Here is a 27,220-nt window from a genome sequence, read left to right on the forward strand (position 1 = left end):
ACAGATGTTAGTCAGAGCCCAGGAGGCAAAAATTATTGAAGAGAAGGCTGCCAAGATTAAAGACTGGGTCACGTTTAAGCTCAGAGAGGTAAGATCAGGCATGTTCAGATGAATCCGCTAAACAAACAGAGACCGCTTGTTAAGTACACAGTAGTTGGTGAACATGGATAGAACCAAGTACTTTGCCTTACCTTTTATGGTTCAAATCCCATTTACTTGTTCTCTCGTACAGATGGAGCTGGAGAACCAGCAACTGAAACTTGCAAATGTGAAGCAGACGGAGCAGATTGTGCTGCTGCAAGACAAGCTGCAGTGTGAGTTCTCACAAAACAAGCTGGAATGTTTTGTCACGTGGAAATTAAGTTTCTCTTCATTCTCCATTTAGCATCACTATGTTTATTGGAGAAGACATCTTAGATTGCGATTTAAGAATCACATGTTTTATGTTCCGATTTTAAACTTGCATCAGGAGAATGGGTCAGGAAATGCATACATTTTTATTATAGAACCATGGAATCACTGCTGCAGAATTCACCCCGGCTTTGTCTTGCTAAAAAACGTGGAAGCATCCCCGAATAAGACGTCATGAATCAGGCACAAATTTGGGCCAAAAATGTTCTACGTTTTAAAAAAAAACAAGCTTTGTAACCATTATAATAAAATGAAATGTGTATATTATGTGAAACATCTTAGCACTTTCTTGTCAGTTTGTGCAGAAATAAAACACAAGTCTGCCTCTGATCTGCTTGAGTGCGAATTTCTGGCACAATCTTTACGCCTCAACCTGTTTATGGCTATTTTGTTGCATTTAAAGTCCTCAGGAATAAAGGGTTCTAATTCTGGGTTTTAGTGTCCTTGCTAACTTTCCTGGCTGCATGTTGTACATTTGTGTTGAGTAAATTCACATTCGGAAATAATGAGGGCATAATCATCTAAAAAGCAAAGTAGTCAGACTTTTTCACTGCAGGTAAAACTGTAGTTTTCTGTAGCAAATTGGATTTACACACACGAAACCAGCAGGGATCCAATTACTACAGTACAAACCAATAGAATACAAAGTTTCATAATCCGTATCTTGTCTTTGTTGCATTAAAAATGCAGGTTCGAATTTAAAAGTATAATCTTCTCGTGAGGAAGCATATACATTTTTAGTAACAAATCTTTAAATACATTTTGTGACAAAGTAGTGGCATTATTTCAGAAAACCAATAACTTCCATCCTGCAATATCTGTCCAGATTAATTTCTCTACTCTTAAGACCCGCCATCATTCTGCTGCTGAATCAGAATAGTAAATGGTGGCAGATGTGAATTGTTTTATGTTTTAATGGTTACAGAAGTCTGACAACCAGTCAGTGGTGACTTCATATATTTACTACCTTGAGTGAAACTTTCTAGCCGACTGGCTTCTTTTGATTATTTATGGAGTATTTAGAATGCATTGCCTTCGACAAGCTTATTTCTGCTTTTCATCTGTAAAAACTGCATCACCAACACAAATATGTTGTAGAGCTGTCCAAACCTTTCATTCACATATACTTGATTTCACTACACCGCATGTTTTTGGGACAAATTAAATTTAAATATATAAAAAAACAAAACATCACCTACAACACAAAGTATTTCTCTTATTCAGTGGAATAATCTGCTTCATCCCCTCAGTGAGCTTCTTTCTGGTGAGCATGTCCTGTAGCAGCGCTCAAACCGTCCAGACAATAACAGCACAGAAGTGACCCAACACCGTGGTGCACTACCGGAGCCGGTGTTTACGCCGCTGCAAAACATGCTTCTTATGATGAATGGCTGTGTGGACAGTCTGCTGAACTGTGCAATCTCTACCGCTTAGCAAGCCTGTAGTTAGAGACAGCAGTGCAGCAATCTCTTCATCTCTGTACCACGGCCGTCCCTTAATCCTCCTCTTGTCTGTGTTTACCCTGACGGGACATCCGTTATGCTCTTAGACTGATGTTAACTGGTGGTCTTAGCTGGAGTGCGGTGTCAATCAGAGTTGTTTGAATACCCTCTGCTTTTGTTTGTTTTGCAGCTCTCTTAGAGAAGCCTCTGTCCTCTGGATCCCCTGCCACCTCCCCCGTGTTAGATGCCCACCTGGTGCCCAGCAGCCCGCTGTTTCCTCCCAGCTGCCCCGGCACGCCACCCGCCCAGGATGACAGCTGGAGAGGTCTGCGTGGGGCAGCCTCTAACATCAAGAGCCTGCCAACAGGTGGACTGCCTTTAATTTGGATTATTTTCCACACTATGCCATATTATATCCACAAACATCAATAGATTCTATTGGGGCTTTTATGATATTCTAACACAAGTCGCTATTCAAGTGTACGCTTAAGGAAGTCAGTAGTGAACATGCAGCACCATGAAGACCAAGAAACACACACCGAATGCTGATCCACACCACACTTCTATTTTTGTTGTTGTTGAAATATTAGAAAATGTGTTGGTTTTCTTCCACTACCCGACAGTGCACTGCTTTTAGTGCTGAAACGATTAATCAGATTAATCGTGATGAATCGGTTATTGTAATAATCAACTAATTTAGTAATCAGTTGACCCTTAACTATAGAGACAAAAAAAAAAAAAGCCGTTTGCTGAGAAAACAAAACAACACAGTTAAAGCAGTAATTATGTCAAACCTGTACAAAAAATACTCATTTTGCACTGAAGATAAAAAATATTTTAGTTTGTGTATATAAATAGTAATCAGCAACAGATCAACCCTACACTGTATCAATGTTAAACTGATTAGAAAGGGCTGAGTTTTTCACATGTTGATGTTAGAAGTATTTTTTTAGCTCCAGATTCATCATTTGCTACAACGATCAAGCGCTCGCTAAAGGAATGCTGTTGTTGCATTTTAGGCAATTAAATGTTTATGTTCTTATTTTAAAAAAGAATTTCAATATTTATATAGACGTGTGCGTATAAAAATAGATGAAGTAGTTAAATGAAAAATTGGCTAATTTTTCTTTTTTATTTGATTGAATGTCAGAATAATCAATAGAATAATCAGTCACTAAAATAATTGTTAGTTGCAGCCCTGAACGCTTTATGTTGGTTTGTCACATGAAATCCTACTAAATACAGTGAAGTTTAAGCAGTATTAATAGTAATTTCCAAAGTACTTTATAATCTGCCTTTTTTATGTGTATTTTTTTTTTTGCAACTTTAGATGTTCTGCTTTATGTTTTAGCCAATAACTGCCTGTTTTGTCTGCTGCAGATGTGAAAAGGACTCCAGAATTGGTCAGCAAAGGACTCTGTCTCGGAGACCTGACAGCCTATGACAGTCAGGGCTGGATCAGGGACGGTCCCAGCAGCTCCGTTACCGGACCAGAGCTCCCAGTGGGCCCCGAGAGCAAACCAGGGGGCCCCGACAGGGACAACTCCTCCGATGAGCTTAGCAGCAAGTTCCGCTCTCAGTGCCTTCACTCGTCCTCGTCCTCTTCATCTTCGTCCTCTGCGTATGAGTTGGCGCACAGACCGAGCTCTCCCGGGTTGACCATGACCATAGTCCCCAAAAGCCCCCTCTTTTCCCGATCGCCCTCCACCAACAATCCCTTCCCCATTTGTCCTCAGCTTCCCGGTCATCAGTCAGGCACCAGCATGACGCTCCCCAAAGTACGAACTCCGCTCACCCCCAGAGACAGCATCCAGCTGGTGAAGAAGCACTACAGCCAGCCGCAGCCCAGCCTGGACAGACTGCACCACCTCAACGTCAACATAGACATCATGACGCCGTCCTCCGCCTCATCCACCCTGAAGAGCACTGGCACCGCCGCTTCGCCGTTCTCGCAGCTCGTGGAAGAAACGGACATCGACGACGGGCTCCTCGACGGCATGGATGAAGCGATGGAGGGGACGGAACCGGAGGAGCTGTGTCAGGACGGCGTCTCCTTTGTGGGACTAGCAGAGGAGCTGGAGCAGCTGGATCCGGAGGCAGTCAAGCCACCGACTCCTCCTCTGCATCGCTTCCCCTCATGGGTACAAAATGACCTAAAGCTGTTTCAGTTGTTGAGTAGGGAGGTTAGAGAAGGTTGTGAATTAGAATTGGACTCTGGATCAAATTAAGGCTGAGGGGGAAAAATAAAAGAAATAAAATGTGAACGGCAAGTGGGCCGGAGACCGCTCCACAACGAGGAAGCAAACTGTAGTGCAGGGTATTCTGGGTAAATACAACTAAAACAAACGCGAGTCAAATGCTAGAGGGAGAAATGGTTTGATGTCCTTTACCAAACACAAATGAGAAATCCTGCAACTGCTAAAATCTTACGCCATTTTCGTTTTACATGAAGAAAGAAGTTGCACCTTTTTCTTCTTCTGAGGTTTTTGTGTCATTTCCTTCAGTGGTTGTTGGTGCAGCGCCCCCACAGGCAACAGGAGGGGGAACAGGTTGCTCAACTGGTTTGGATCATTTGACACATTGTCGTGTGAAAGCGAACCGCGCCAGCTGAAAAAGTAACAACTGTTGCAATATTAGATTCCCAATTGAATGGATTCTGCCGGATCACGAGGTGTGACAGCACCCTCAGCTTTAAAATTGAAATCAAGTATATTGCTGGCCAAATAAATTTTTTTTTCTCTCACTTGATCATAATACTGTCTTCCAATTGGATATAAACAGAGTCAATAATCCTCATAAAAGCAAACTCCTTTAAAGGTTTCTAAAGAGTGGTAACAGCGAAGCTTGAGTATTAGTGTTTGTGTTGTTCCCTGCAGGAGAGTCGGATCTATGCTGTGGCGAAGTCAGGAATGAGAGTCTCGGAGGGCGGGGCTTTGACCAGGGGTCTTGGACGAGGTGAGAGAGTCACCGTCTCATTCATCACCACACTCATTCTATAACAGTAATCAAACCCCATAGTTCCTGTCCGTTTTGAGCCGCAGCGGGGCTACCTGTGGGAAGTGAGTCAGTACTGCGAAGAAACTTGTCATTTAACTGATGTTTAAGCTGCTGAGATGGGGAGAGTGGCTTATTGGGACCCATCATTGCTGCTTTTGATGTCACTTCCTCTGGCCTCAGGCTACACACACCTGTTCAGGTGTCTGTTTCACCTCAACCAGGCTTTCCAAACCTTCACCTCCCCTATGATTTTTTTTCTTTCCTCCAACAGCCTTGAACTTAAAAACGGATGGGGAAGAGGAGAGGATGGAAAGGCTGCTCTTTAATGAGCAGCAGTAAAACATCACGGTCTGGTTGTAATAACGGCTGTGGCTTCACTCCTGATGTCTCTGTTATTGTCGAGATGCAAACACTGAGGTTTGAAATGCTGGGTTGAAGGGCATATATTATCAGTTTTACCATTTTTTTTCCCCATTTGTGTCCAGACCTGTCGCTCTTGATAGATATTTTTATTTACAGGTTTGAAGACAAAAAGCTTTGTTTTTTTATAGTGTAGTAAAAAGAAATCTATCCATTTCTCAATGGCCACTCAAGAAGGACATATCTCCAGATTAAAGGTGACAATTTTAATGGCAATTTGTGCACTGAGGAGGAAGAAATCAGAAGGAAAAAGTGTGACAAATGGCCTGATGTATTGCACCAACAGTGCTTTCACAGACTGACTGAAAGTTGAAGTTGCAACATGCCTGACCATGCTTGCCAACTTCCACCCTTTTGTTTCCTTCTTGTGGCATTATCATACAATGACAAATGTTCTTAAATGTCATACCTAATTTGGCCACTAGATGGCAACTAAATGAACTAAAACAGTGGAATAGTAATAAGCGGACATTCAACAGAACAGTTAGTTTTCACGCTGTGCTACACTTGCTGCGGTTGGAAATGAGGCCCAAATACTAATATGCAATCTGTCATTCATTTGGCTCAGGCACTAAGAGAAAACAAAAACAAATGCAGCTGCAGCTAGTTAGGGTGGGTAAACGGTCAGACGTTTTTGCTTCTTTGTTACGCCTCAAGAATCCCAGTTGCAACCATCCATTTGTCCGCTCATTATAGAAAGTGTCCGTCTGACACTATGCAGCTCATTCTGGGGGATCCCAAGGCAGTCCCAGGCCTAAAGGAATGACATAATCCCTGAATCTCCTCATTTGACTCCTTTGGATGCGGAGGAGGCGGTTCTGTGTTCTGAGCTCCCCTCTGATGCACCGTGTCCTCAGAGGCTTCATGGTGATCCTGCCTGCTGTGCAATTTTTCAGATCTCTGATAAAACCCTGTAACGTTTCAGGCTCCACCCTACCCCAGTGTCCTGCATCAGGGCCTTTTACTCAGCTGATCTACAAGAACATCAATGTTCCAGTCTACACCACACTGAAAGGGGTGAGTACGGTGCTACACAAAGTCTCACTGTTACACAAAGTACTCAGTATTTCCAGCATCCGTCTTTGTTCAAGCACTTTATGTCCCGGCTTGACAAACGTAGGCATTGTTAGCATGAGAAATACTTTTGAATTTAGACATACGTTTCCTAGAAAGCCACTCAGATCAGCAGCGTGCCTCTCCCAGACGACGACTCCGGCTCGGAGGACGACAGCAGCTCACTGGCCAGTTTGCGAACCTCCATCTTGAGCCCAGAGAGGAAGGGCAGCGTTCCCGGGAGCCCACGTGCCGTAAAGAGAGGTGAGGAGAAAGCGGAGAGTTCAGACAAGCCCTTCGCGTTCACTTGGTGTGTTTCTAGATTGCTACGTGTCTCTGTTGTCCAACAGGTGTGTCCATGTCCTCCATCAGCTCTGAGAGTGACTACGCGATCCCACCGGATGCGTACTCCCTGGACAGCGACTACTCTGAACCCGAACACAAAGTCCAGCGCACTTCCTCCTACTCCTGTGAGAGCACCGGGCCCGTAAGTCCATGTTTGCTGCGCTACTTTACAGCCTTGATTTGATTTCGTAGCAGCGAGGAGAGTACGGTCTGACCCGACAGCGTAACTGAAATATATTTCCGCCTCCATAGGAGACGATGGAGAAGTCGGGGTACCTGCTGAAAATGGGCAGTCAGGTGAAAGCCTGGAAGCGTCGCTGGTTCGTTCTGAGAAACAGAGAGATCCTCTACTACAAGTCTCCAGTGAGTTCCTTCCTGCTCACCTGTTTGCTTGATTCTACCCCTGAAAATACTGCTGGGATATGTGTAAGATTTTTCTATCATTCTGAGGACGGTGACTCTAAAATCTAAACTTGCATATGGTTTTTGAATATCAGCTAAAACCGCATGTGGTGACTTGACGTGGTGTAGAATACAATAACAGCTGCAAAATGTGGGTGGTGTGTTAATAGTTTTATATCCTAATGCCACTTTAAACCTCTCCACAAACATATCCCTCAGACATTTGTTTGCCAACATGTTATTCAGGTGTATCTAGGCCTGTCGCGATAAACGATAAATCGATTAATCGTACGATAAATTAAAACTATCGACGTCATTTTAATTATCGGCATTATCGTCTCTTCCGGCCTTTTTCTCTTTCTGTTGATGACACCGAATGAAAAAAGGCTCAACTCCGGTGCTCTCCACTGACCCTCCTTTCTCATTTCCTTAGTGTAAAGCCCAGCGCACAGGACACGATCTTAGAGCTGTCGGCCGATTGTCGGCCCATTTTTAAAACCTGACAGACCACACATTAGCCGACAGAAATCCTAGGTATAAGGGTTCGATCGGGTTCGATCCTGCCATGTGGTGTCCAACAACGGGCACAAAATAATGGCTACAAGTTCAGTTAACTAATTTTAAAACCAGGAATTAATCAATGCTTTACTACAATCTACCTGCAATGCATGTGGCTAGTGTCAGCGTAAAGTCCTGACTGAATGAAAATCATTAGAACCTATTTACATCACGTTAACGAAGAACAGCTGAAAAGTTACCGGGTTTATCAACTGCGGTGGCAATTTCGCTCCAACTCCTCCCCTTATCATTTCTATATTCTTTGCATGTTGAATAAACATTAATGTTGTTTCCACATATCATCTCCAATGTCCGCTGGACTTCGGGTTGCGCCGTTTCAGCTGTTTGGGATTCCCCGACGTAATTTCCCCTCAGAAAACACAGAGGAGAATCCGCGCTTTCTGATTGGCTGCCTGTCACATTCAACAGGCTGCGTTAAGCTCCCAGTCGGGAAAAACCCCTGATTTAGATCGGAGCGGCAACGACGATCTACCGTAACACACCACACAATCTTAGAAAGATCAACGTTTTAAGATTGTCTTAAGGGGAAAAATAGGAGCAAAAATCATGTAGTGTGAATTATTGCATCAGGTAGTCGATGTGCCCATCTTCTCTATTTAAATCTAATTATTACTGAAGGGCAACATAGTATACAGACTTCATAATCTGCACTCTTTTGATTGAATGCAGTATTTATTTCCACTTTGGCTTTATGTTGTTTAGTTTTTATCAAGTACATTTTTTGTTAATGGAGACTGAGAATCCATTTTGTTTTTGGTTGTTTTGTTTATTTTGTTTATCAGCTCCAGTGTTAAATATTCTTTTGAAAATAAAGTGTATCTATCTTTGGCAGAAAATCGCATGCATTATTACGTCATTTCCATTAAATCAGTGTATAAAGGTCTTCAGACAATATTATCGTTTATCGCAATAATTTTTTGAGACAATTAATCGCTCAGCAAAATTTGCTATCGTGACAGGCCTAGGTGTATCAGAGTCAAAAGGGGCTGAATTCACACTTTTCCAAGTTTTTAATGGCAAAAAACGTCATTATTTCACAATTATGCCTCACACTTATGTACTGCTGTGAGGATATTTTGAACACAGACCTGTAGGCCTACTTATTTACTGTGTGTTTCCGTATTCTTTTCTTTTCTTTTTTTTATTCTTTAGAGTGATGTAATCAGAAAACCTCAGGGTCAGATTGAGCTGAACTCGTCCTGCTGCATAGTACGTGGAGAGGGAGCACAGACTTTTCAAGTAAGTGGAAACACATTTTACCTTAAACGCTTTGTTCATAGACTCCAATACCGCTGCTGCTGGTTGTTTAACAGCAGAAAGTCTTATCTGGAGAGATCCAGAGTTGGAGAGCTGAAAAGACAAAAAAATAAAATAAAATGGAATACGAGTAGAGTTTTACTGCTGCATACCAGAGAAACGCATAGCGGAATGGCATCAGGTAAAGAGTCAGACTGGAATGTTTTCAGAAGCTGATTCTGATCTCCCCTGACGTGAAACGCATTTCTCATTTCGATTCTCGCTTTTTTTCCATTTCTCTCTTTATTTCTCCCTTTCGCGCCATCAGCTGATCACGGAGAAGAAGACCTTCTATCTGACCGCTGACTCGCCCAACATCCTGGAGGAGTGGATCAGAGTTCTGCAGAACATCCTGAAAGTCCGATCCAGCAGCCCTGTTACCGTGGAGACGAGGGCAAAGCCCACCGTGAGAGGCTGGCTTACAAAGGTGATTCATCATAGTAACAAAAAAAACCCCTACAGTAACAGGTTAAGTTGAGCAATGGAAATGGCAGAAAAGCCTGTTGCAATTAATCGATTAATTGCACGATAAATTTAAATGAGATTAATAAATTTTATGCCGATGATTAATATTTTTTTAAAGAAAATTTTGCTTACAGAGGCATCATAATCCATTTTATTTATGGTTTTATTCTGGATATTTAAAACATCTTCCATTTCTAGGGTTAAATGTTCTTTACAAAATGAAAGTTTATTAGTTTTCCAGAGGGCTATCTTGCATTACACCGCCATTATCATTGTATTACTGGAAAATGGTTTCGAAACAATAACATTGTCATTGGAACACTTTACCATCCAGAAATATTTATTTCTATGACAAACCTAATGGCAGATGTAGCCTGAGATGAGGATGTTTTCCTCACTGAGATAGCCACCTTCAGACAAACTCTTCATGTTCAGACACGGCCGCCGGATCAGGAGCTGCAGGAATGTTGCCCTCCGCACCTCACGCCGTTAAAACAGGCACTGGTGCGGGGCGAGCATGACGGGTCTGTGGCAGACGAATGACGGCCTCAAGCTGAGACGATGGAGCTCACATCCTCTCACTGCGGCACGACTTTGATCTGTGGCTCGTGACACGACGGCGGTTCAGCCGCTGGAGGTGACTCCACCCCCGTCCGGCGAGGGCAGTTTACCACGACGACCCCGCTTCTGATGGAGGCACAACTGGCTTCGTCTGGACGGAAGCTCTCGTCAGACGCGGATGTGTAATTATCATCTCCAGCTGCACTGCCTGTTTATGTTATGTAGCGGAGGATGAGATGAGTTGACGGCAGGTAGTTGTCACCTTCCCTTCAACATGGAGGGTTGATTGTAAAAGGTTTGCTTGCCTGATGACAAAACTTCCAGAACATCTGCAGCTTGGATGTAGAAATCCCCTAAATAAATATATGTCAGGGTCTTAACAAAAACAAAATCACAGATGCAACGCCGTGAAAAGTTTTCACTTTCATGTACTCCTCTGAATATTTGCTGCACATTTGTATTTAGCCCCCCTGAGTCAGAACTTTGTTGATCTTGACAGCAAGATAAAAGAATCTAAATCTCTTTCTGCATTTACAAGAAGTTTGGTTTATTGAGTGAATTAAATAAGAAATGAAATGAAAATGAACTGTTTTTTCCCCTTGCAATCCATTTTGGACACATATTCCCATTTCACTTTGCAAAAGTAAAACGGGAAAACTTGCCCATTTTAGCTCACGCAAAAGAAAGCATTCCCACCGCATGATGCTGAAACCCTGTTTTCCAATGCAGTCACTATTAAAACACATTAAAGTTTCTGGTTTTAATGTGGCAAATTTCAAAAGGTTCAAGTGGTTTCATCCCTACTTCTAGAATCTACGAAAGAAGAAGTTATTTTGCAAATAGCCATACTGTTGAAGCTTTTTCTAAAACTTGTGTGTGCCGTTTGTTTTCTTGCAAAGGTCAAACATGGACACTCAAAGCTGGTGTGGTGTTCGTTGGTGGGAAAAGTCTTCTACTACTTTCGCAACCAGGAGGACAAGGTTTGAGATGTTAAAATGTCTCTTACTTTTACTTAATTTTGTTCAAATAAATTCCCTTCAAGGCAAAAACATTTTACTGCTTCTTAAGTTTCGCTTACTTGTGCTAATTTGTCATGTCGTAGCTTCCTCTGGGGCAGCTGCAGATGAGGGAGGCGTCCGTGCAGGAAGTCGATCGCTCCTGCGACTCAGACGAGGACTACGAGGCCGGCGACCGGGGCTTCCTCTCCTCTCACTGCACCTTAGTGGTCCAACCCAAAGACCAGAGCCCGACTTACCTGCTCATTGGCACCAAGCAGGAGAAGGTAGAACAGTAAAAACGTTTTTTTGTTTGTTTGATTGTTTGTTTGTTTGTTTTTCTCTTTCTCTTGATTTCGACAAGTACGTTTCATTTTGCGCAGGATACCTGGCTGTATCACCTGAATGTAGCCGCCGGCAGCAGCGCGACGCTGAAAGTCGGCACGGAGTGCGAGCAACTCATTGGTAAACTTATGGATGTGGAGGGAGACCCAGGTGAGAAATTGAAGCCGACTCTTTCAATATTTGCGTCTATTTAGAGTTTTATGTTTGGGAGGTGAAAGCAAACATGAAAGCAAGGAGGTAATAAATTATATTTTCACCTGCTGGGCTAATCAAATCTTTTTTTATTTTCAAGTAAAGGGTTCGAACAAGATGAGCTTTTCTTATTATGTTTTAATTTAAAGATTAAAACCTTTAAATTTAGATTTTAATCTCTTTGCAAGACACTAGGAAACATTATTCATTTTTTATTTTTTGGGGGGTTTTTTTAAATTTACTTTGTGAACACCTTCAAATTGTTCTATTTCAGCCTGGCGTTGCATGCTTTCCTTGACCCTGTTGTATTCTTGCTTTAATTTAGATCTAAACAGGGTTGCATTTCTCCATTTTCCCTCCTTATAAAATGCTTTGTGTTTTCTGCACTTGTACACATATAATAGAAGAATTTACTGAGGTAATTGTAAGTCCAAGGACATACACATTACCTCAGTAGCACTCAATGTGTTGTTGTGGTTCATGTTGTGCGTTAGCTCCAGTTCCCACTGCAGACTGTGTTTGTCAAAGCAGAGCAGAGCCTGTGATTTTTTTTTTTTTTTTTTGTCCAGCTGTTTTCTGACTCACTGCAGTTTTGAAACTCCATCTTTGCTTCGTCTGGTTTACTCATAAACACCCACTCCTCTTCCCAGAGTCTGTGCTATGGAAGAGCGAGGCCTTGAGCTTCTGTAAGGAGGGTCTGCGCTCGCCTCTCACCACTTTGCCGTCTGAAGCCCTGCAGACCGAAGCTCTCAAACTCTTCAAGGTCCGTCTCCAAACTCCTCATCAACATTTTTTTTTTGTTTGTTTGTTTGTTTTCTTATTTGTCTGCCGCCACCCACTAGCGGGAAAAAAAAAAAAAAAAAAAGAAAAACTCTTTGCAATTCTTTCCGCATCGCTTTCATTTTGTGCCGACCTGGATGTGCGCCGCTCCCTCCCGCTTCCAAAATAGATCAGACGCTCGCGTCCGAGGGGTCTGTGCTCATCGAGAGCGTGCGAGCGAGATAATGGCCTTGATTATCTGCTCTGTTTGAGGCCAACTGTTCCTGTGGTTTGGCTGCCACTCTTCTGCTTTGAGAAGAGTCGTGACAGGTTGGGGGGTGGGGAGGGGCCCTTGGAGAGCAGCACCACTATGTGGAAGGGGACGGGACTGGGGACGCAAAACAAGATCAAAGCAAAATTCAGGGAGATTCTAGAGGGACGTCGGTTCCTTTTTCTCTCTTTTCAGCTCTCATTGCCGCCCCTCCGAAACCTTCCTCCCCCTCGCTCCCTGAGCTGTCAATGCTCCACACCCCCAGTTGCTCAATTGAAGGCAGAGATGATGGGCTCTATTTTTGAGCAGCCAGCCCTAAAAACTGTCCCAAATGCCCAACAATGAGTCAAGAATGGAACGAGTAACGCTCTTTTCAACTCGGGCCATTGAAGTTTTAATGAATCCGAGGAGACCGATGAGAAATATTACACGGAGTCCGTGTTTTCAGCTGCCTCAAACAAGAGGAGTCCGTAATTAAGCTTCCCTGTATATGTGCTGCTTCAGACCGTCTAATTTTCAGTGATATGCAAACACATCAGAGGAGCATCATTTCTATCTTATTTTTCTGTTGCCATGAAGACTTATTGTATTTTTTTTTTTTTCATTTTTATGATAAATCAACACAACGTAGTATATACAGTAATTGTGAAAGAGAAGAAAAACACATACATAATTCCCACCCAAAAGTCCCATAAAATTGTGTGTACCAGTAATCATACCAACTACTTTAATTTTAGCCTTTCAATTAAATATTAACTCGCTAAAAGGTTGCTCTCAGGTAAAAGTAACACTGATATATCAAACAAAAGTAATACGTAGCTGTCCAAGAAATTACTCTAATGTAAAAAGTAAATGTTACAAAGAGACTCTTCAAGTAATGAGTAATTGTTCGATCAAATCACCTGATCTAATAATTATAAATAATGTAATCGGATTGGCAAACGTAGAAAGCTTAGTGGAAATACTGGTATTTTAAAGACTAATATAATACAAATAACAGTAGCATGACTACACATTAACTAAATAGCGATGGACTTTTATACCTAAAATTGATTTTGTTTCTTCTAAGAGAGTGATGCAATACAATGTTTTTTAACATTTTGTGGACTTTTTTTTTTTTCATTTTGTTAATTGTTTTTGTTTGTTGTTTGTTTATTTTGGCTATTTAAATATCTTCCAGTTCCAGAGTCAAGTGTTATTTACAGAAAGTTTATTTGTCTTTGCATTAGTACGCCACTATCAATATAATAGCTACTTGAAAATGATTTTAAAACAACTTTATCGTAATAATTACTGGGACAATCCATCATCTGGCACAATTTGTTATCGTCACAGGCGTACCCGTAAATAAAATCCTTTTAGAAGTGCATAAGTAGAAAATAGTCCAGCTTTGATTTATGTACATGGGTTGCATCCAAGATGACTTGTGTGTCTTTGCGTCACTCTGTTGTTAGTTATTCTAAGTGACTTTGTTCCATCTCTGCAGTCCTGTCAGCTTTTTATCAACGTTCTGGTCGAGTCCCCTTCCGTTGATTACCACACATCGCTGGCCCAGAATGCTCTGCAAGTGTGTCTGACCCACCCGGAGCTGCAGAACGAGATGTACTGCCAGCTGATCAAGCAGACCAATCGCCGGACGCCGCACAACTACTCCCTGACCCAGGTCAGTCGGATGTTGATGATTCAGAAAAATTCAGGAAAAAAAAAGAACCCAGGAGGAATAAATCGCTATTTTGTAATTTAGCCAACAAAGCGGTAAAAAAGCGTGCCTTTTTTCTGCTTTCTGTAGTGTTGGCAGCTGTTGTCGTTGTGTGTGGCGCTGTTCCTCCCACAGCAGCATTTCCTCTGGTACCTCAGGCAGTATCTTCAGCACAACGCTGACCCCAGGTGGGAGCTGATCCCGTCACTTTGCAGTACACTACAAAGACACAGAATCCGGCCTTTTGGGCGCCTACTTTTGAGTTCTTTCCCTTTGAGTTCGTTATTGTTTCTGTTCTCTCACCACGAAGGACTGAGGTGGGGAAGTATGCCGTGTACTGTCAGAGATCTTTGGAGAGAACGCTACAGAATGGAGAACGGGAAGCGAAACCTTCCCGGATGGAGATTGTGTCCATCCTGCTGAGGAACCCTTACCATCATTCGCTGCCTTTCAGCATCCCAGTACATTTCATGAACAACACATATCAGGTACCAATTCGCTCTTAAAAGGACTTTCAGAGTCACGGTCCAGCTCTCATAGCCTCCAAACGGTAGCTGCGTTTCCATTACAAATGTGTGCAAAACTTTGTCAATATTCCGCTAATGTCAAAAAAACACAACTATGCAATTGACGTGTTTCAATTGACTAAGAAACGCACACTTGAATATGTTTTTTCACGTGATAAGTCATTTAGAAACATTCTGCTTCATTGTCCTCCAACTACTTCCAGTCGTCTTCCACGTAGTTTTCTGACAATGTCCGGTTGTTGATCATGTGACTTGTATGATGCGAAAAAAGTGTTTTCATTGCAGTTTTGCAAAATAAAATAATTTCGATACGGCCAAAAAATAAAAAAACGCCTCATCCCTCCAAAACTTTTTACCTAAACACAAGTTGTTGTTGTTTTTCTTTTTCAAAATTGGCATGTTTTCATTAAGCAAATTTATTTTCTAAATACTTTGTCCAATTACAAGGTCAGTGGAAACACAACTAATGATCCTATTGACTATAAATCAAAGACTAATTTTTGATTTGACAGTATGAGGCACATGTAGACTTTAAGTCTCCTGTTTGAGAACTCCTCGAAATATAATCATGTTGGGTTATAATATAATGTAACAAATATAATCATCTTGGGTTCTAACTTTAGGAAACTTTTGTAGAAGAACCTTTTAAAGAACTTTAAAGGAAATATATTCCCCCTTTCCTTATTGACTGCATGATCATCACTGCTGTCACTCACTTTTGGAATAAAATTGAAAGAAGATGATCTTGTATGACATGAGCTCTGATTGTTTGCCCAGGTTGTAGGGTTTGACGGCTCGACTACGGTGGACGAGTTCCTAAGCACACTGAACCAGCGGATCGGCATGAGGAAGCCGCAGCTGACAGGGTTTGCCCTTTTCACCGATGATCCGTCTGGCAAAGACCTGGAGCACTGCCTGCAGCCGTCAGCAAAGGTAGGACTTCTAGCTGTTGGTGGGTGTCAAATGTTTGGTCTGATTTACTTAAACTTCAAAAAGGACTTGGAGGAAGTGGATTTCGGATATATAGGCTGTGTATAATTTGGAGTAACAATGCTGAGAAAACAACTGCCACAGTGCAATAAACGTTGGTCAGTATTTTTTTTTACATGCAATAACTAAAAAATTAATATGTAAAATATGTAAAAAATCTATAAGTATTCTGATGTGTCCAGTTATGTGTCCGGATCTTTGTCCCGCCTGGAACTGCCACTGCCATCTGCTGGCTGAAATTAAATAAGGAAAAATGGAAGTCACACAGTACGTCCGTTGTGACATCTGGCTGTTTTTCCCTTTTCTCCAGGTCTGTGATGTCATTTCCAAGTGGGAGCAGGCTCTGAAAGAGCTGCATCCTGGGAAAAATGAAGGGACGCGAATTGTTCGGCTAACCTACAAAAACAGGTCAGCTTTTTTTTCTTTCTTTTTTTTTATCTTTGGGGATTTTTAGCAGGAAGACCATCGTTCTAAACTGTCTGGGCTCAGAAGTTTAAATTGAATGTTCTGTCCACATGTACACTTTTCTTCAAATTCAAACATTTCATCACTATGAGGCGCTCTATAAAAAATATGCCTCCCAACCAGGAAATTCCCCTTGTCATGTAGAGTTTTGCAGCCGACTGAAGAGCTTTTCCTTTGAAAACAAGATGTCTCTGTCTGCACGTTACCACAGCAACACAGACTTTACTTTGTCATGCAGATGAAAGGTCACATCTTTAGTGCAATTATTATTTTTAGAAGGTGTACAAGCCTGGACAAGGCCACGGAATGCCTTTTTAAGAGTTTGGGGATGAAATTTGGCAGATTGATGTGAGGAGTCGTTCTAGGAAAACACGTTTCATCATAATGTTTCCCTCCTGCGTGCCCAGGCTGCGTTTCAGATCTCAGGTCAAAGGAGAGACGGAGCGAGAGCGCCTCCTGCTGGTCTACCAGGTGAACGACGAAGTTCAGCAAGGCCTCTTCCCTGTGAACAAAGAGCTGGCTCTGGAGGTGGCCGCACTCATTGCACAGGTCCGGAAAACGATAATTCAATGTTAGAGTCGAGATTATTGGTAACCCTCGAACTGTTTCATTCTTGTCTTGTTACAATTACGAGCTTTAGTCTGATAAATTGGGATTTTATGAGCTTGACCAACAAAAAGGAGTGCGTAATTGTGAAGTGAAAGGGAGAACATGCATAGTTTGCAGATTTTAATTTGTAAAAATGTTTAAAAAGTGTGGTGTGCTTTTAATCTCAGTTTTCCTTTGGCAGTACGTTGTAGGGGACAGCGATCACAGCTGCACGTCTTTGAGTTTGAGTGTTTTCAGTTCTTGTCTTGATTCTGAATTAGATTAAGGTCTAAACTTTGACTGGGCCATTCAAATAAGTGAATTTACTGTAATCTAAACCATTCCTTTGAAGCTCTGGTTTTTTGCTTCAAGTCAGTGTCCTGCTGTCTTGCACCCTCTTCCAGATTTTCTCCTACATTTTTCCATTTTTTCAGCTCCATTTGTCTTCTTATCAACTCCCTGTTCCTGCCGCATCGTTAATTTCCCTTTGGGATTTGAGTAAAACTGATCCTCATTGGCACTATCACCATTTAAAACTCTGCTATTTTTCATGCTTTTTTTTAAAAGAAATACCAACACTATTTTTGGTCTTTGTGATTTAATACGTTGTATTAGAAGAACCTACCATGTCAAGAAAATGTTCTGTCTTATCTGTCATTTGAGTAATTTTGGAAATAATTGATAAGGATATTTTCAACTTTAATTGAAAATACCAAAATGATTTTCCCCTCAGGTTGAACATGGTGATTTCGAGCGGTCGGGCGTTTCCTCTCCTGCCGGCTTTCCTCAGTCCAAATCTCAGCTGATTCTTCTGCAGGCCTTGGAGCGCTTCTATCCCAAACGCTACAAACAGGAATGCACCACAGAGCAGCTAAGGTGAACCAAACATCTCTCTCCTTAAAGAAACGGTGTTGGTGCACAATGGGCTTTTCTGGAATCTTTTCTTTAGTTTGCGGCGCAATGAAACAAAAGCAGATCCGATTCATTAGGGGGTCTCTGTTGCTTTTCTCCCCTTCAGAGATCTTACCGAGCGTCTGGCCTCCAAGTGGTCGATGCTTCGTGGGTGCAGTGCGGCCGAATGTGTGAGAATATATTTGACCGTAGCGCGGAAATGGCCTCTGTTTGGCGCCAAGCTCTTCAGTGGAAAGGTATAAGTTTTAATTCTCACTTCTTTCTATTGGCTTTTTGGGGGAGAAATTCTATTGGCTTGTATTTTTTTTTTTTGTGGAATGGAAAATAAATAGATGTTACCACTGATGCAGTCTTTGATTCTGAGATGTTCAGGAGGATGACACGTCTTGCTTTGTCCGCAGCCTGTTCCTCCGTCTCCGGTTGACCAGAGCCAGGTGTGGCTGGCAGTCAGTGAGGACGGAATCTGTGTCCTAGACGGCACAATGGTGAGCTCGAGGCTTGGAAAAACCGAAACGATATAAACACAATTTATCCTCTAGGAAGTCTCTCCAAGGTTACATGTCAGACTGTTTCACTCCAAAGCTCGGAAACTGAAGTTGGTTGGTGAATTTATGCCGTACAGCTGGCTCCGCTACAGCTGCAGAGCTGTCTTGACCCTGGAGACACAGCACTGTGTCAAGAAGCAGAAATCCAAAGGAAAATAAACTGGTCTGCTTTAGATTTGGATGTTCTTGATCCTGACAGATGGCCGCTCCCAACATGTAAGCAATGTTAGCGCAAGCTCTAATTTTCTGCAGCCCGCGTCGATCCGTTTCAGTCCTCGGTTTGGCTCGGAGCGTGGCTCGTCAGTTCAGAAGAGCGCAGAAAGAAACATAGTGAAAACCGTGTCATTCTCTGTTTTTCTCAGTTTGGGCCACAGAAAAGCAAAAGTTGAAGTAGCTTCCCAAACAAACTACAGGCTCTGCTTCGTGTGAAACCAGAACATGCTCTCGGCTTCTGTTTTACTGATGTTTTTTTTTCTTTTTCCCGCTGACTATGTGTTTGTGTTTATTTGTTTTTTTTCCCAATGTATTTCAGCACACCTTGTCCATGTACCCCTACCATTCAGTGGTCACCTTTGGTGGGTGTCGTGATGATTTTATGGTGGTCACTAGCCAGCAGAGGGAGTCTGGCGTTGGAAAGAAGAATGTAGAAAAGCTGGTTTTTGCAATGACTAAGCCAAAGGTAAGTCTGCTGTGTGTATCAGAGTAGATTTAGTTTGTCTAAACCCCACATTTTATGTATTCGTGTATTGCATCTCTAGAATCTCTGGAGAGCCTCAAATAAGTCTTACAAAGCCTTAGAATTTATGCCAAGACTACAAAAAGTTTTCAGTAAACACACATTCACTTCTGCTGACAAAGTGAGAGGCTAGCATGGCAACATGTGCTCCTCAAGAACACTGAAAATTGTCTTTCGGGCCTGCAAGAACAAAATGACTTCCTGGTTTGGGCGATGCTTCCAGTTTGTTTTTGACACTTTGCAGAATTTCTTTCCTGAGTGGTGTCTGTCGAATATTGTGTGACAGTTCAGGTAGAGCTACGGGCGTCACATGAAACACTTTAGAAAAACGTCTGTTTGTCATCACAGTGGTATCGCGCTATGGTTGCGTGTTTGGGTTTAACCCCGCCTGCCCAGTGAGAGTCCAACTGGCGGTGGAAACACTCTCCTTAATACGCCTAACCACAAAATAGAATCACACCAACCTGTGCAGTTCCTCTCACTGGAAATGAGTTCTGCACTCAAGTTCTTGTATGGAGTGTCTGAGCCACAAAGAATTTTGTTCCTGCTCTGAGAAAGAGAACAAATTTCACTCTTAACTTATATACATGCTAGCTCCCTTCCACTTTGTTTTGATATGACTCTTTGATTATCTTGATGATAGCAAACTCATGCTCTCATCAAGATAGCATGATTAATTACGCGTGAACAAAATCTTTTTTTTTCCCTCTGCGTTTTGCTTCTGATAAAGATCCTGACTTACAGAGGACTTTGCAGAAATGTCAGGCTAACGCTATCTTTCCCTCTTCTCTGTTTGATATGACTCTTTGATTAGACTCATGTTTTCTTTGCAGTTTTAGCAAAGCAAGTGTAGACAAAAAACTGTTTTTACAGAGAGTTGTTTTTGCACTTTATAACCCAATGACTATGCTTTTTAACATTAGAATTCACGTTACAGCATTATGCTGTGTTATTGTTTAGGCAGATCATAAGAATCTAAAAAGACAGACAGTGGGATTAAAACACGTGTAGGTTAAAAACGCAATTCTACGACATGAGATGGGTTTTTTAAATAAGATTTTATTTCAAGTGTACATTTACATGATTCCTTCTGCATTTTCTGCACAGAGAAAATCACAGAACTTTAGTAGTTCTCTGACTCAAGCTTGGCGCAGAATCTAAACTTTTTTTCTCTTCAAATTGCAAACCTGCCATCGTGGCTTATGGGTTGATCATTTTGACCCTGCTTTTGAAAAGTGGTGTGTCCTAATTTTCACCCCTGTGACATAATGATGGACCACGCCAAGTTCTCACTGTACTTTTTAAAGACATATTGAGTCGTCTTTTATACACACATGTGATTTTATTCAGTTCATGTACAATGATGAGCCATGTCAAGTTCTTGCTGTTCTTTTTTATTTTTTTTGAGATATTGGTTCTTCTTTTACATAAAGTCTCAGGACTTTATTCAGTTCTTGAATAAAAGAGTATGTAAGTATGTAAAGGAGTATGGCAGGAAATTATGCTGAGGTAGCTAAAAAAGGTCATTTGAGGAGGTGACAAAATGTGAAAATATGGGTTTGTAGAATAGATCTTTTCAGGTAAAACAGGCAAAGGTTTATGGAAGAAAAACAGGCTTCGCACTACTCCTTTTTGTTAATGAAGAGACCAGATTTCCTTCTGGTTTTGTGCATGAAGGTCTGTGGAGCTTGAAGTCGGGGTCATGTTACCCCTCCAGGCGAGGCTAATGGGGGTAACTTCATTCTTGATGGAAGATCATTTGGGTTTCTCAAGTTTTTATGGTCTCGGAGCAAAACGTGACAGGCCACCTCCCCGGACTCAAATGAAATGCGTTCATGTCATAATGTTAAAGCAATTAGGTCTGCTGTGATCTGTCTCGCCTTTTCTCCCATCTCAGATACTGGAGCTGACTCTGCTCATGGCTAGCTACATCAACCACTGGAACCCCACCGTCCCGTCGGCTTCCCACCAGCCCCTCGGCCACTGGGATGTGGACAGCCGGCACTTCCCTGCCATGAACTACACCACCAAGGGGCCGACCCTACTGTAAGCAGCAGCAGAGAGGCTCCATGACCGCAGTTACTGTTGGAAGACGCTGGGCCGCACCACATGCTGAGTTTTTATTCTTGCAGAACAGAGTTTTTATTCTTTTGTTTTTAACATCGAGACTAAAATTCAAAGTAACAGGAAGAGTGCTGTTACACAATTTATTTCTGCAGGAGAGTACTACTCTGTGCTTTTCTTCTGTTTTCACTTGTTTTATTTATTTTGAAAATTGGAGGGACTGTCGGTCACAAACAGCTCAGTTTTCTGTCTGCGTCAGCAGTTATTCACCATGGATGTGACAAACAACTTTTCGTTTTATTTAGGGTACTGCTTGAACATATAGGCCAAGTGGGATGTGGTAGTATAGTTAGTAATGTAGTATTACTGCCCCTTAAAGCTTTCCACATTTTCTCATGTGACAATTATTAACTATGATGTATTTTATTGGGATTTTATGAGCTACACAAAGTAATGTATGGCTGCCAGAATAATGTCTAATAAATGCAACTAGATCGCAACAACTTTAACTGAAAATACTTCAATTTGGTATTTAAATTATTTGATGTAACTCATGTAATATTTCTAAAACGTAATATTTTTTTTCCTATTGTTTATCAAGCAGAAGGAATTTTATTTTACTATGGATCACTTAACTTATTTTCTCAATTTACTGTTTGATTTAATTAGTTTTGTGTAGTGTAAAAAGTTTATTTCCTCTTGCTGATAGTTCTGGCAAAAATATTTTAACAATGCAGAAATGTTTTGTTACTACCGTGTGACAAAATTACATCTAAATCTAATCTAAATGAAAAGTTTAGGAGTTGGACTAGATTCTGGACTTGACTTGAGGCTTCACTCAAGACTTGGGTGGAAAGACCTGAGACAAAACAATGACTTAATCTAAGATTGGATTCCACAATAAAAACTGTAACATGACCTCTGAAGGCTCTGGATTTTATTGTGGGGTATCAGATTATCAGTCAATGCAAGTCACACTTTTTAGATGTTTATTTTGAAAAGTATTTTTTAAAGTCATCTATTAATTGCCTTACATTGTCATGCACCTCTTTGTGTTGGTTTATCACCTAAAATCCCAACAAAATACATGGAAGGGTCACGGCTAACTGAAAAAGTTAAAGGGGATGTGAATACTTTTACAAGGTACTGTAATTATTTGTCTCAAATACATTATAATTGTCGCATATTTGTACTCAAGAGTATAGGAAGGTCATTGTAGATAAAGGTAGTTGGTAGATAACGGTAGTCAATACGACTGCCAAATCAACAAAATAAGTGAAAACTGCCTTTTTAATAGATTTATAGATTTTTTTTTTTTACTCTTAAGAGACTAAGGTTAAATTGATTTATTTTGTTGTTCTTTGAGGTTATATAAGCTTCTCAATATAGCCAGATGTAGGCCTTGCAGAATTAGATGGGCTGATAATGAAAGGTTCACAAGGGAAAATGGTGAAACGTGGAACAGAGTAGTTGGCCATCTACGATGCATATGGAGCAAAACATGAGACTTGTGACGTTTTCCTGTGCTGCAGTGACCATCACTAAGACCACTCACTGTTTTACTGACAGTTTGTACAAAGAGCTATCAAACATTTGAAAGACTTGAACTGCTTTGGATAAACCACTGTTTCACTTGTGTTTTTATTACTAATTTATTTGCTCTGTAACAATTTGGGACTTGTGAAAGGTTTTCCATAATTGCAATGTTTTCATTAGAAGACCTAGGTTTGCTCGGGTAATTTAATTACAGCGTATGTTTTCTTTGATTATTTTTTTTATATGGTTGTTTATGTTGCCCGTGCACATGTGAGGTAATAAACTAAATGGTACGACCTTTAAACGTTGAACAAATATTCCGTGTATGTTGTTCATAAAATAAACTTGCCACCTGTTGAGCTTGGTTACTTTTTGTACCACTAAATATTCCTCTGTGGTGCCAGTCACATTTATTGGTGCCTCTGTTTTAAAAACAAAAAAAAACAAACAGTGTTTATCTTCTTCTGAAGTAAAATAAATATTTGCTGAAAAATGTGAAGAAAGAAGCAGTTTTATCTCCTGTTAGGAAATTACTTTACTAAGAAAGTAACCGGTCATTTCATCTAACAATTTGTTAATGAATTTAAAAAAAAAAGATTGTTAGTATTTTAGTGCTGGACGATACCAAAATTTAGTTTTCTGGTTTGATTTGGCCCCCAATACCTATTGACAAGCACAGCAGAGAATCTGTGATGCTGTGGATCTAAGGCAGCATTTGACTATTTGAAATGCCACCACTTTAAATAAAAATCACCTGACCTATAAAAATTGTTCTCTAAATTGATCCAAAACATCAGTCCAAGCGAAAAATCTCTGGCTTTGTATGTAGCTGAGACGAAACATTTATCCTTGGTGTCACGCTGATACTTTAAATTCGAAACTTTTGTCCAGCAATATATTTGAAAAGCTGTTGCAATTTGTCCTTACTTCAATTATTCCTGAATATTTTTTTCAGATATTGAACAATTAAAACCCATAAACTTGTTTTATCACAAACGATTTTAGTAAAAAATGTCTCTGTTTTCTATGCAAAACAAAAACAAAGCCATTCCCTCTAGGCTTAGCAGTTAACACAAAAATCCAGGAAACTTCATGCAGCAATAATTCTTGAGGGAGAGAAAAAAAGGAAGTTTTATAAACAAATTTTCATCATTCTTTCAATCCATTAACCGAATAATCACCCTGTGTGCTAGTTACGCATCGGGAAGCTGTTCGGCTTTTTCTTGTCCAAGAAGGTCAATGTAGTAATGGCGTTTTCTTGCCAAATTTAAGCTGTAAATGCCAGATTTTTTATAGCTTGTCTGAAACCCTTGTTGTTCCCGAGTTGCTCGCTTATAAAGGGAAAAACTCATTATAAGGTTCACTGCTGAATTTTTGGGAGCATTCATCTCTCGCCAACAAAGAAGAAAAATTCCTCCATTCTTTGGGCCTGAAATGCAGCCTAGACCACTTGCTTTACAAGCGTTTAAATCATTTAAAAAAATTATTTAATAGCAAAGATGCAGAATAACAAATGGGCTTTTTCATATTTTTACAGTAAACCCTCGTTGCATTTTACTGGCTCTAGTCATTATTTGTGCTGCAGACATAATGAGAAAGGTTGGTGTAGAAAACCTATTAGGCAAAAAAACACACACACAAAAATGCTGGGTTCTAACAAAGGACCACAAATCTTGGGGGAAAACAAACAGTAAACCAGCAGCTTTTTATCTTTCATATAGTTCTTTTTTATTATACAATTTTATAGATATCCACTTCTCATAACCAAAATAAGAAACATAAAAATAAAAAAAAATTATCTAATGTTTGTGCTAAGTGTACAAAAGCACAATCAAGCAAGAACTACACTAGTAGAGACAAGATTAGCTAACCTGCAACCCCTTTTCCACCCATGATACTTTAATCAAACCTTTAACACCTGAACATGCTAACTTATCTCAAATAACTTTTTGAATCTGGATATTTGTTGATAATTTCACACAATCAAAATAGGCAACCTGTTAACAGCGACAAATATTTGGCACCTGATGGTTTACCTTTTGTTGTGAAGGGTCTCGCACCAGGGCTACCATACAAAGAAGCAAATCAGCAGAATATTTACATATTAAATTGAATAATCGGTCCATTTTGGCTCACGGATACCGGAGTTTCAAATGACAAGCTAACAACAAAAGCATTTCAAGATATTACTTACAATACTATTAATGCTTCTAACCGTAATTTAACGTAACAAAAATAAATTGAGTTCATTGTGTGTTTTAAACTTTTATAGTACAGACTGTAAAATGGAGTTTGTGGTATGAATATGTATGCAAAACACCACTTTAGAAAGGACATACGAGGGCATATTTAAAGAGTAGGTGAGTGGTGGGAACGGTTTCCATGTTAGCTTAGCGGAGTTAGCCGGTGGCACGCGGAGAGATCTCACCGTTGCAGTCTAGCGCGTGCAGAGGGACGTGAACTTTGAGTAGCGAGACACACGCCGAGTAACCTCGTAGCAACTGGAGACGGCAGGTTTGTAACACTGAAGCAACTGCTTTATGTCTGACAGGTTAAATGCACGGTTCTTAACAGCTTTCCTCCACGTTCCCAGAGTTGAGACCTCACCCAAGAGCCCCCCAAAAAATGACATCCAACAAGCCAAGGAGCGTGCTCCGCGAAGCCTCCCATCAGATTATAGCCGGTGGATCCGCTGGTGAGTTAATTATCCACAGCCATTAATTTTTGACGCCTTTGTTCCGATTACGCAACAGTTCTAGCCGCTGTGTATTAAGTGCTTTAAGGGGCAGCTCCTCTTGAGTTATTTCCATTAAACAAATAATTGCGGAACTGGCGCGTGTTTATTGTTGTACTCTCGCAGCTGAAACGCATACACGGCTTCAACGAGAGATGTTTAGGTCACAAAGAGTTGGCGTTTCTCACCAAGATAGTTCCCACCCGTTTTACGTACACTCGCTTTACGCCGTTTGCGCATGTTTACGCATGCGTAGCCGTGCTCCCCTTTCGACTAAAGGTAACATTATTTGCACTTCGTGCGACACAGACGCTATCTCAACATACTTGGCCTGGACAGGGTTCAAAATGAACCAGTAAGCATGCTGCTAATCACCTAAATTTTCATGCAGCATCGAGAAACAATATGTATAAAGTTATGTGCCGTTTGAATGAGTTAAGAAATTCAGAGGTACGAGCTTTGACTGAGTATTTATGGTAGACAAGGTAGACATTAAGTTTCAGTAAACTAAGGAAGTGCAATTTTCTAGCGGTCTCCCTCAGGGTTAACGTAGCAAAAAAGATATATATATATATATATATATTTTTTTTTTTAAAAGGTCATTAATAGCTAAACTATGTAGAGCTATTAATGGTAATGTGTGCATGCAACGTTTTTCAAGTCAGGCACAGGCAACAAAGATAACGAAATTAACATTAATTTATCACTGTCTATGTAGACAGAATGCCCCAGATTTATATAAAAGTGGCAGAAATGTTAAATGTAGGTATTTTGATGGGGACATGAGGGGTGGAGTGGTGTCTCTTGCAATCATTTGAATGTGACGGGAGCCTAATTTTCAATGGGATAGACGGTGATGGGATTTGGATCCATATTCCATTACAAATAACCAGCTGTATTGAATGTTTGAACAGGACTTTAAAGTGTTGAGCTGAAAAATTAAGTGTAGTTACAAAGTGCAGACACTAAGGGGAGACACTTGTAGAGTTCAAAATGAAGGGGATGAGAGGAAAGCATAGAGGCAGCAACAGAAAAAGAAAATGTTGAAATCTGTAGAATACAAGATCCATATTTGAATTGAGTTATACTAAACCTGACAATAGATTTGCAAATCACTAAACAATATAGGGTAAGGATTATCCAAATGTTAAATTGCAAAGTAAAATTGTAAGTCGAATTTGATATACGTAGCATTTTTTGAACGACTGAAGTTAACAGTTATGTGATTGTGCTATAAAATGCCACTATTTATCTGGAAAGCGCATAATCCTGGGCTCTTTGTGCTGTTTTTAATTAACTGATTTTTCTTTTCTTCTTTAATTTGCATGCACATGTAAAGCCACTATTACAATAATTTAATGTACAGAAAATTATACTCTCTATTTTTCTTTGTCCTGTTTTCTCCAGAATACCTTATTTTTGATAGATTACTTAAGAAAAAACTGTCGGGCTGTTTTAGTTACACATTTCTTGTGGCTGTTAAGGTTTAGTTTGACTTCATGACTACGCTTAGGTTTCTCTCTGCACCACTGAGTTGCGTTATGTATTAATTCCTATCATTGCATGAAGCTACTCTTCTCGGACTCCTAAGCAGTGAATATGTCTTCATGGCGATGCGTCCCTGATCATTTTTAAACATTAAGCAGAACTTCAGCTTACCTCTCTTGCTTTATGCATTTTAAAATAATAATTGCAAATTATTTTAAAAGTCATAATGCATGCATAATGTTGGCATTTCAACTTGGGTTGGTGTGTTGTTTTATTCTGTATATAAAAATGTCCATTGTTCTTAACCAGGAAGTTTGAAGGTGTGAATGTTTGTGTGTATTTGCTAACCTTTGCCAATTTAAACTTCAGACTGTTTGTCACTTTCAGCAGTGACTTATTGCAA

General features: G+C 40.6%; 2 protein-coding genes across 2 annotated transcripts in view; both read left to right on the forward strand.

Annotated features, from left to right (window-relative positions):
• Nucleotides 1-22,954, forward strand: part of plekhh1 (pleckstrin homology domain containing, family H (with MyTH4 domain) member 1) — a 37,016-nt gene extending 14,062 nt beyond the window's left edge. Inside the window, exons 5-30 of the mRNA XM_032547671.1 lie at nucleotides 5-88; nucleotides 233-314; nucleotides 2,044-2,220; nucleotides 3,234-3,994; nucleotides 4,730-4,808; nucleotides 6,196-6,287; nucleotides 6,440-6,587; nucleotides 6,674-6,810; nucleotides 6,921-7,031; nucleotides 8,802-8,888; nucleotides 9,214-9,372; nucleotides 10,871-10,951; nucleotides 11,074-11,253; nucleotides 11,350-11,461; nucleotides 12,154-12,266; nucleotides 14,020-14,196; nucleotides 14,323-14,420; nucleotides 14,543-14,720; nucleotides 15,537-15,692; nucleotides 16,060-16,157; nucleotides 16,622-16,763; nucleotides 17,536-17,678; nucleotides 17,821-17,950; nucleotides 18,116-18,199; nucleotides 18,792-18,938; nucleotides 20,893-22,954. Of these exons, the coding sequence (XP_032403562.1) occupies nucleotides 5-88; nucleotides 233-314; nucleotides 2,044-2,220; nucleotides 3,234-3,994; nucleotides 4,730-4,808; nucleotides 6,196-6,287; nucleotides 6,440-6,587; nucleotides 6,674-6,810; nucleotides 6,921-7,031; nucleotides 8,802-8,888; nucleotides 9,214-9,372; nucleotides 10,871-10,951; nucleotides 11,074-11,253; nucleotides 11,350-11,461; nucleotides 12,154-12,266; nucleotides 14,020-14,196; nucleotides 14,323-14,420; nucleotides 14,543-14,720; nucleotides 15,537-15,692; nucleotides 16,060-16,157; nucleotides 16,622-16,763; nucleotides 17,536-17,678; nucleotides 17,821-17,950; nucleotides 18,116-18,199; nucleotides 18,792-18,938; nucleotides 20,893-21,045 (3,909 nt within the window). The 3' untranslated portion in view covers nucleotides 21,046-22,954. The remainder of the gene's footprint in view (nucleotides 1-4; nucleotides 89-232; nucleotides 315-2,043; nucleotides 2,221-3,233; nucleotides 3,995-4,729; nucleotides 4,809-6,195; nucleotides 6,288-6,439; nucleotides 6,588-6,673; nucleotides 6,811-6,920; nucleotides 7,032-8,801; nucleotides 8,889-9,213; nucleotides 9,373-10,870; nucleotides 10,952-11,073; nucleotides 11,254-11,349; nucleotides 11,462-12,153; nucleotides 12,267-14,019; nucleotides 14,197-14,322; nucleotides 14,421-14,542; nucleotides 14,721-15,536; nucleotides 15,693-16,059; nucleotides 16,158-16,621; nucleotides 16,764-17,535; nucleotides 17,679-17,820; nucleotides 17,951-18,115; nucleotides 18,200-18,791; nucleotides 18,939-20,892) is intronic.
• A 2,024-nt stretch (nucleotides 22,955-24,978) lies between these two features.
• Nucleotides 24,979-27,220, forward strand: part of slc25a21 (solute carrier family 25 member 21) — a 122,828-nt gene continuing 120,586 nt past the window's right edge. Inside the window, exons 1-2 of the mRNA XM_032547716.1 lie at nucleotides 24,979-25,109; nucleotides 25,189-25,290. Of these exons, the coding sequence (XP_032403607.1) occupies nucleotides 25,221-25,290 (70 nt within the window). The 5' untranslated portion in view covers nucleotides 24,979-25,109; nucleotides 25,189-25,220. The remainder of the gene's footprint in view (nucleotides 25,110-25,188; nucleotides 25,291-27,220) is intronic.

Source organism: Xiphophorus hellerii, chromosome 19, assembly GCF_003331165.1.
Source record: "Xiphophorus hellerii strain 12219 chromosome 19, Xiphophorus_hellerii-4.1, whole genome shotgun sequence".
Classification (NCBI taxonomy): Eukaryota; Metazoa; Chordata; class Actinopteri; order Cyprinodontiformes; family Poeciliidae; genus Xiphophorus; species Xiphophorus hellerii.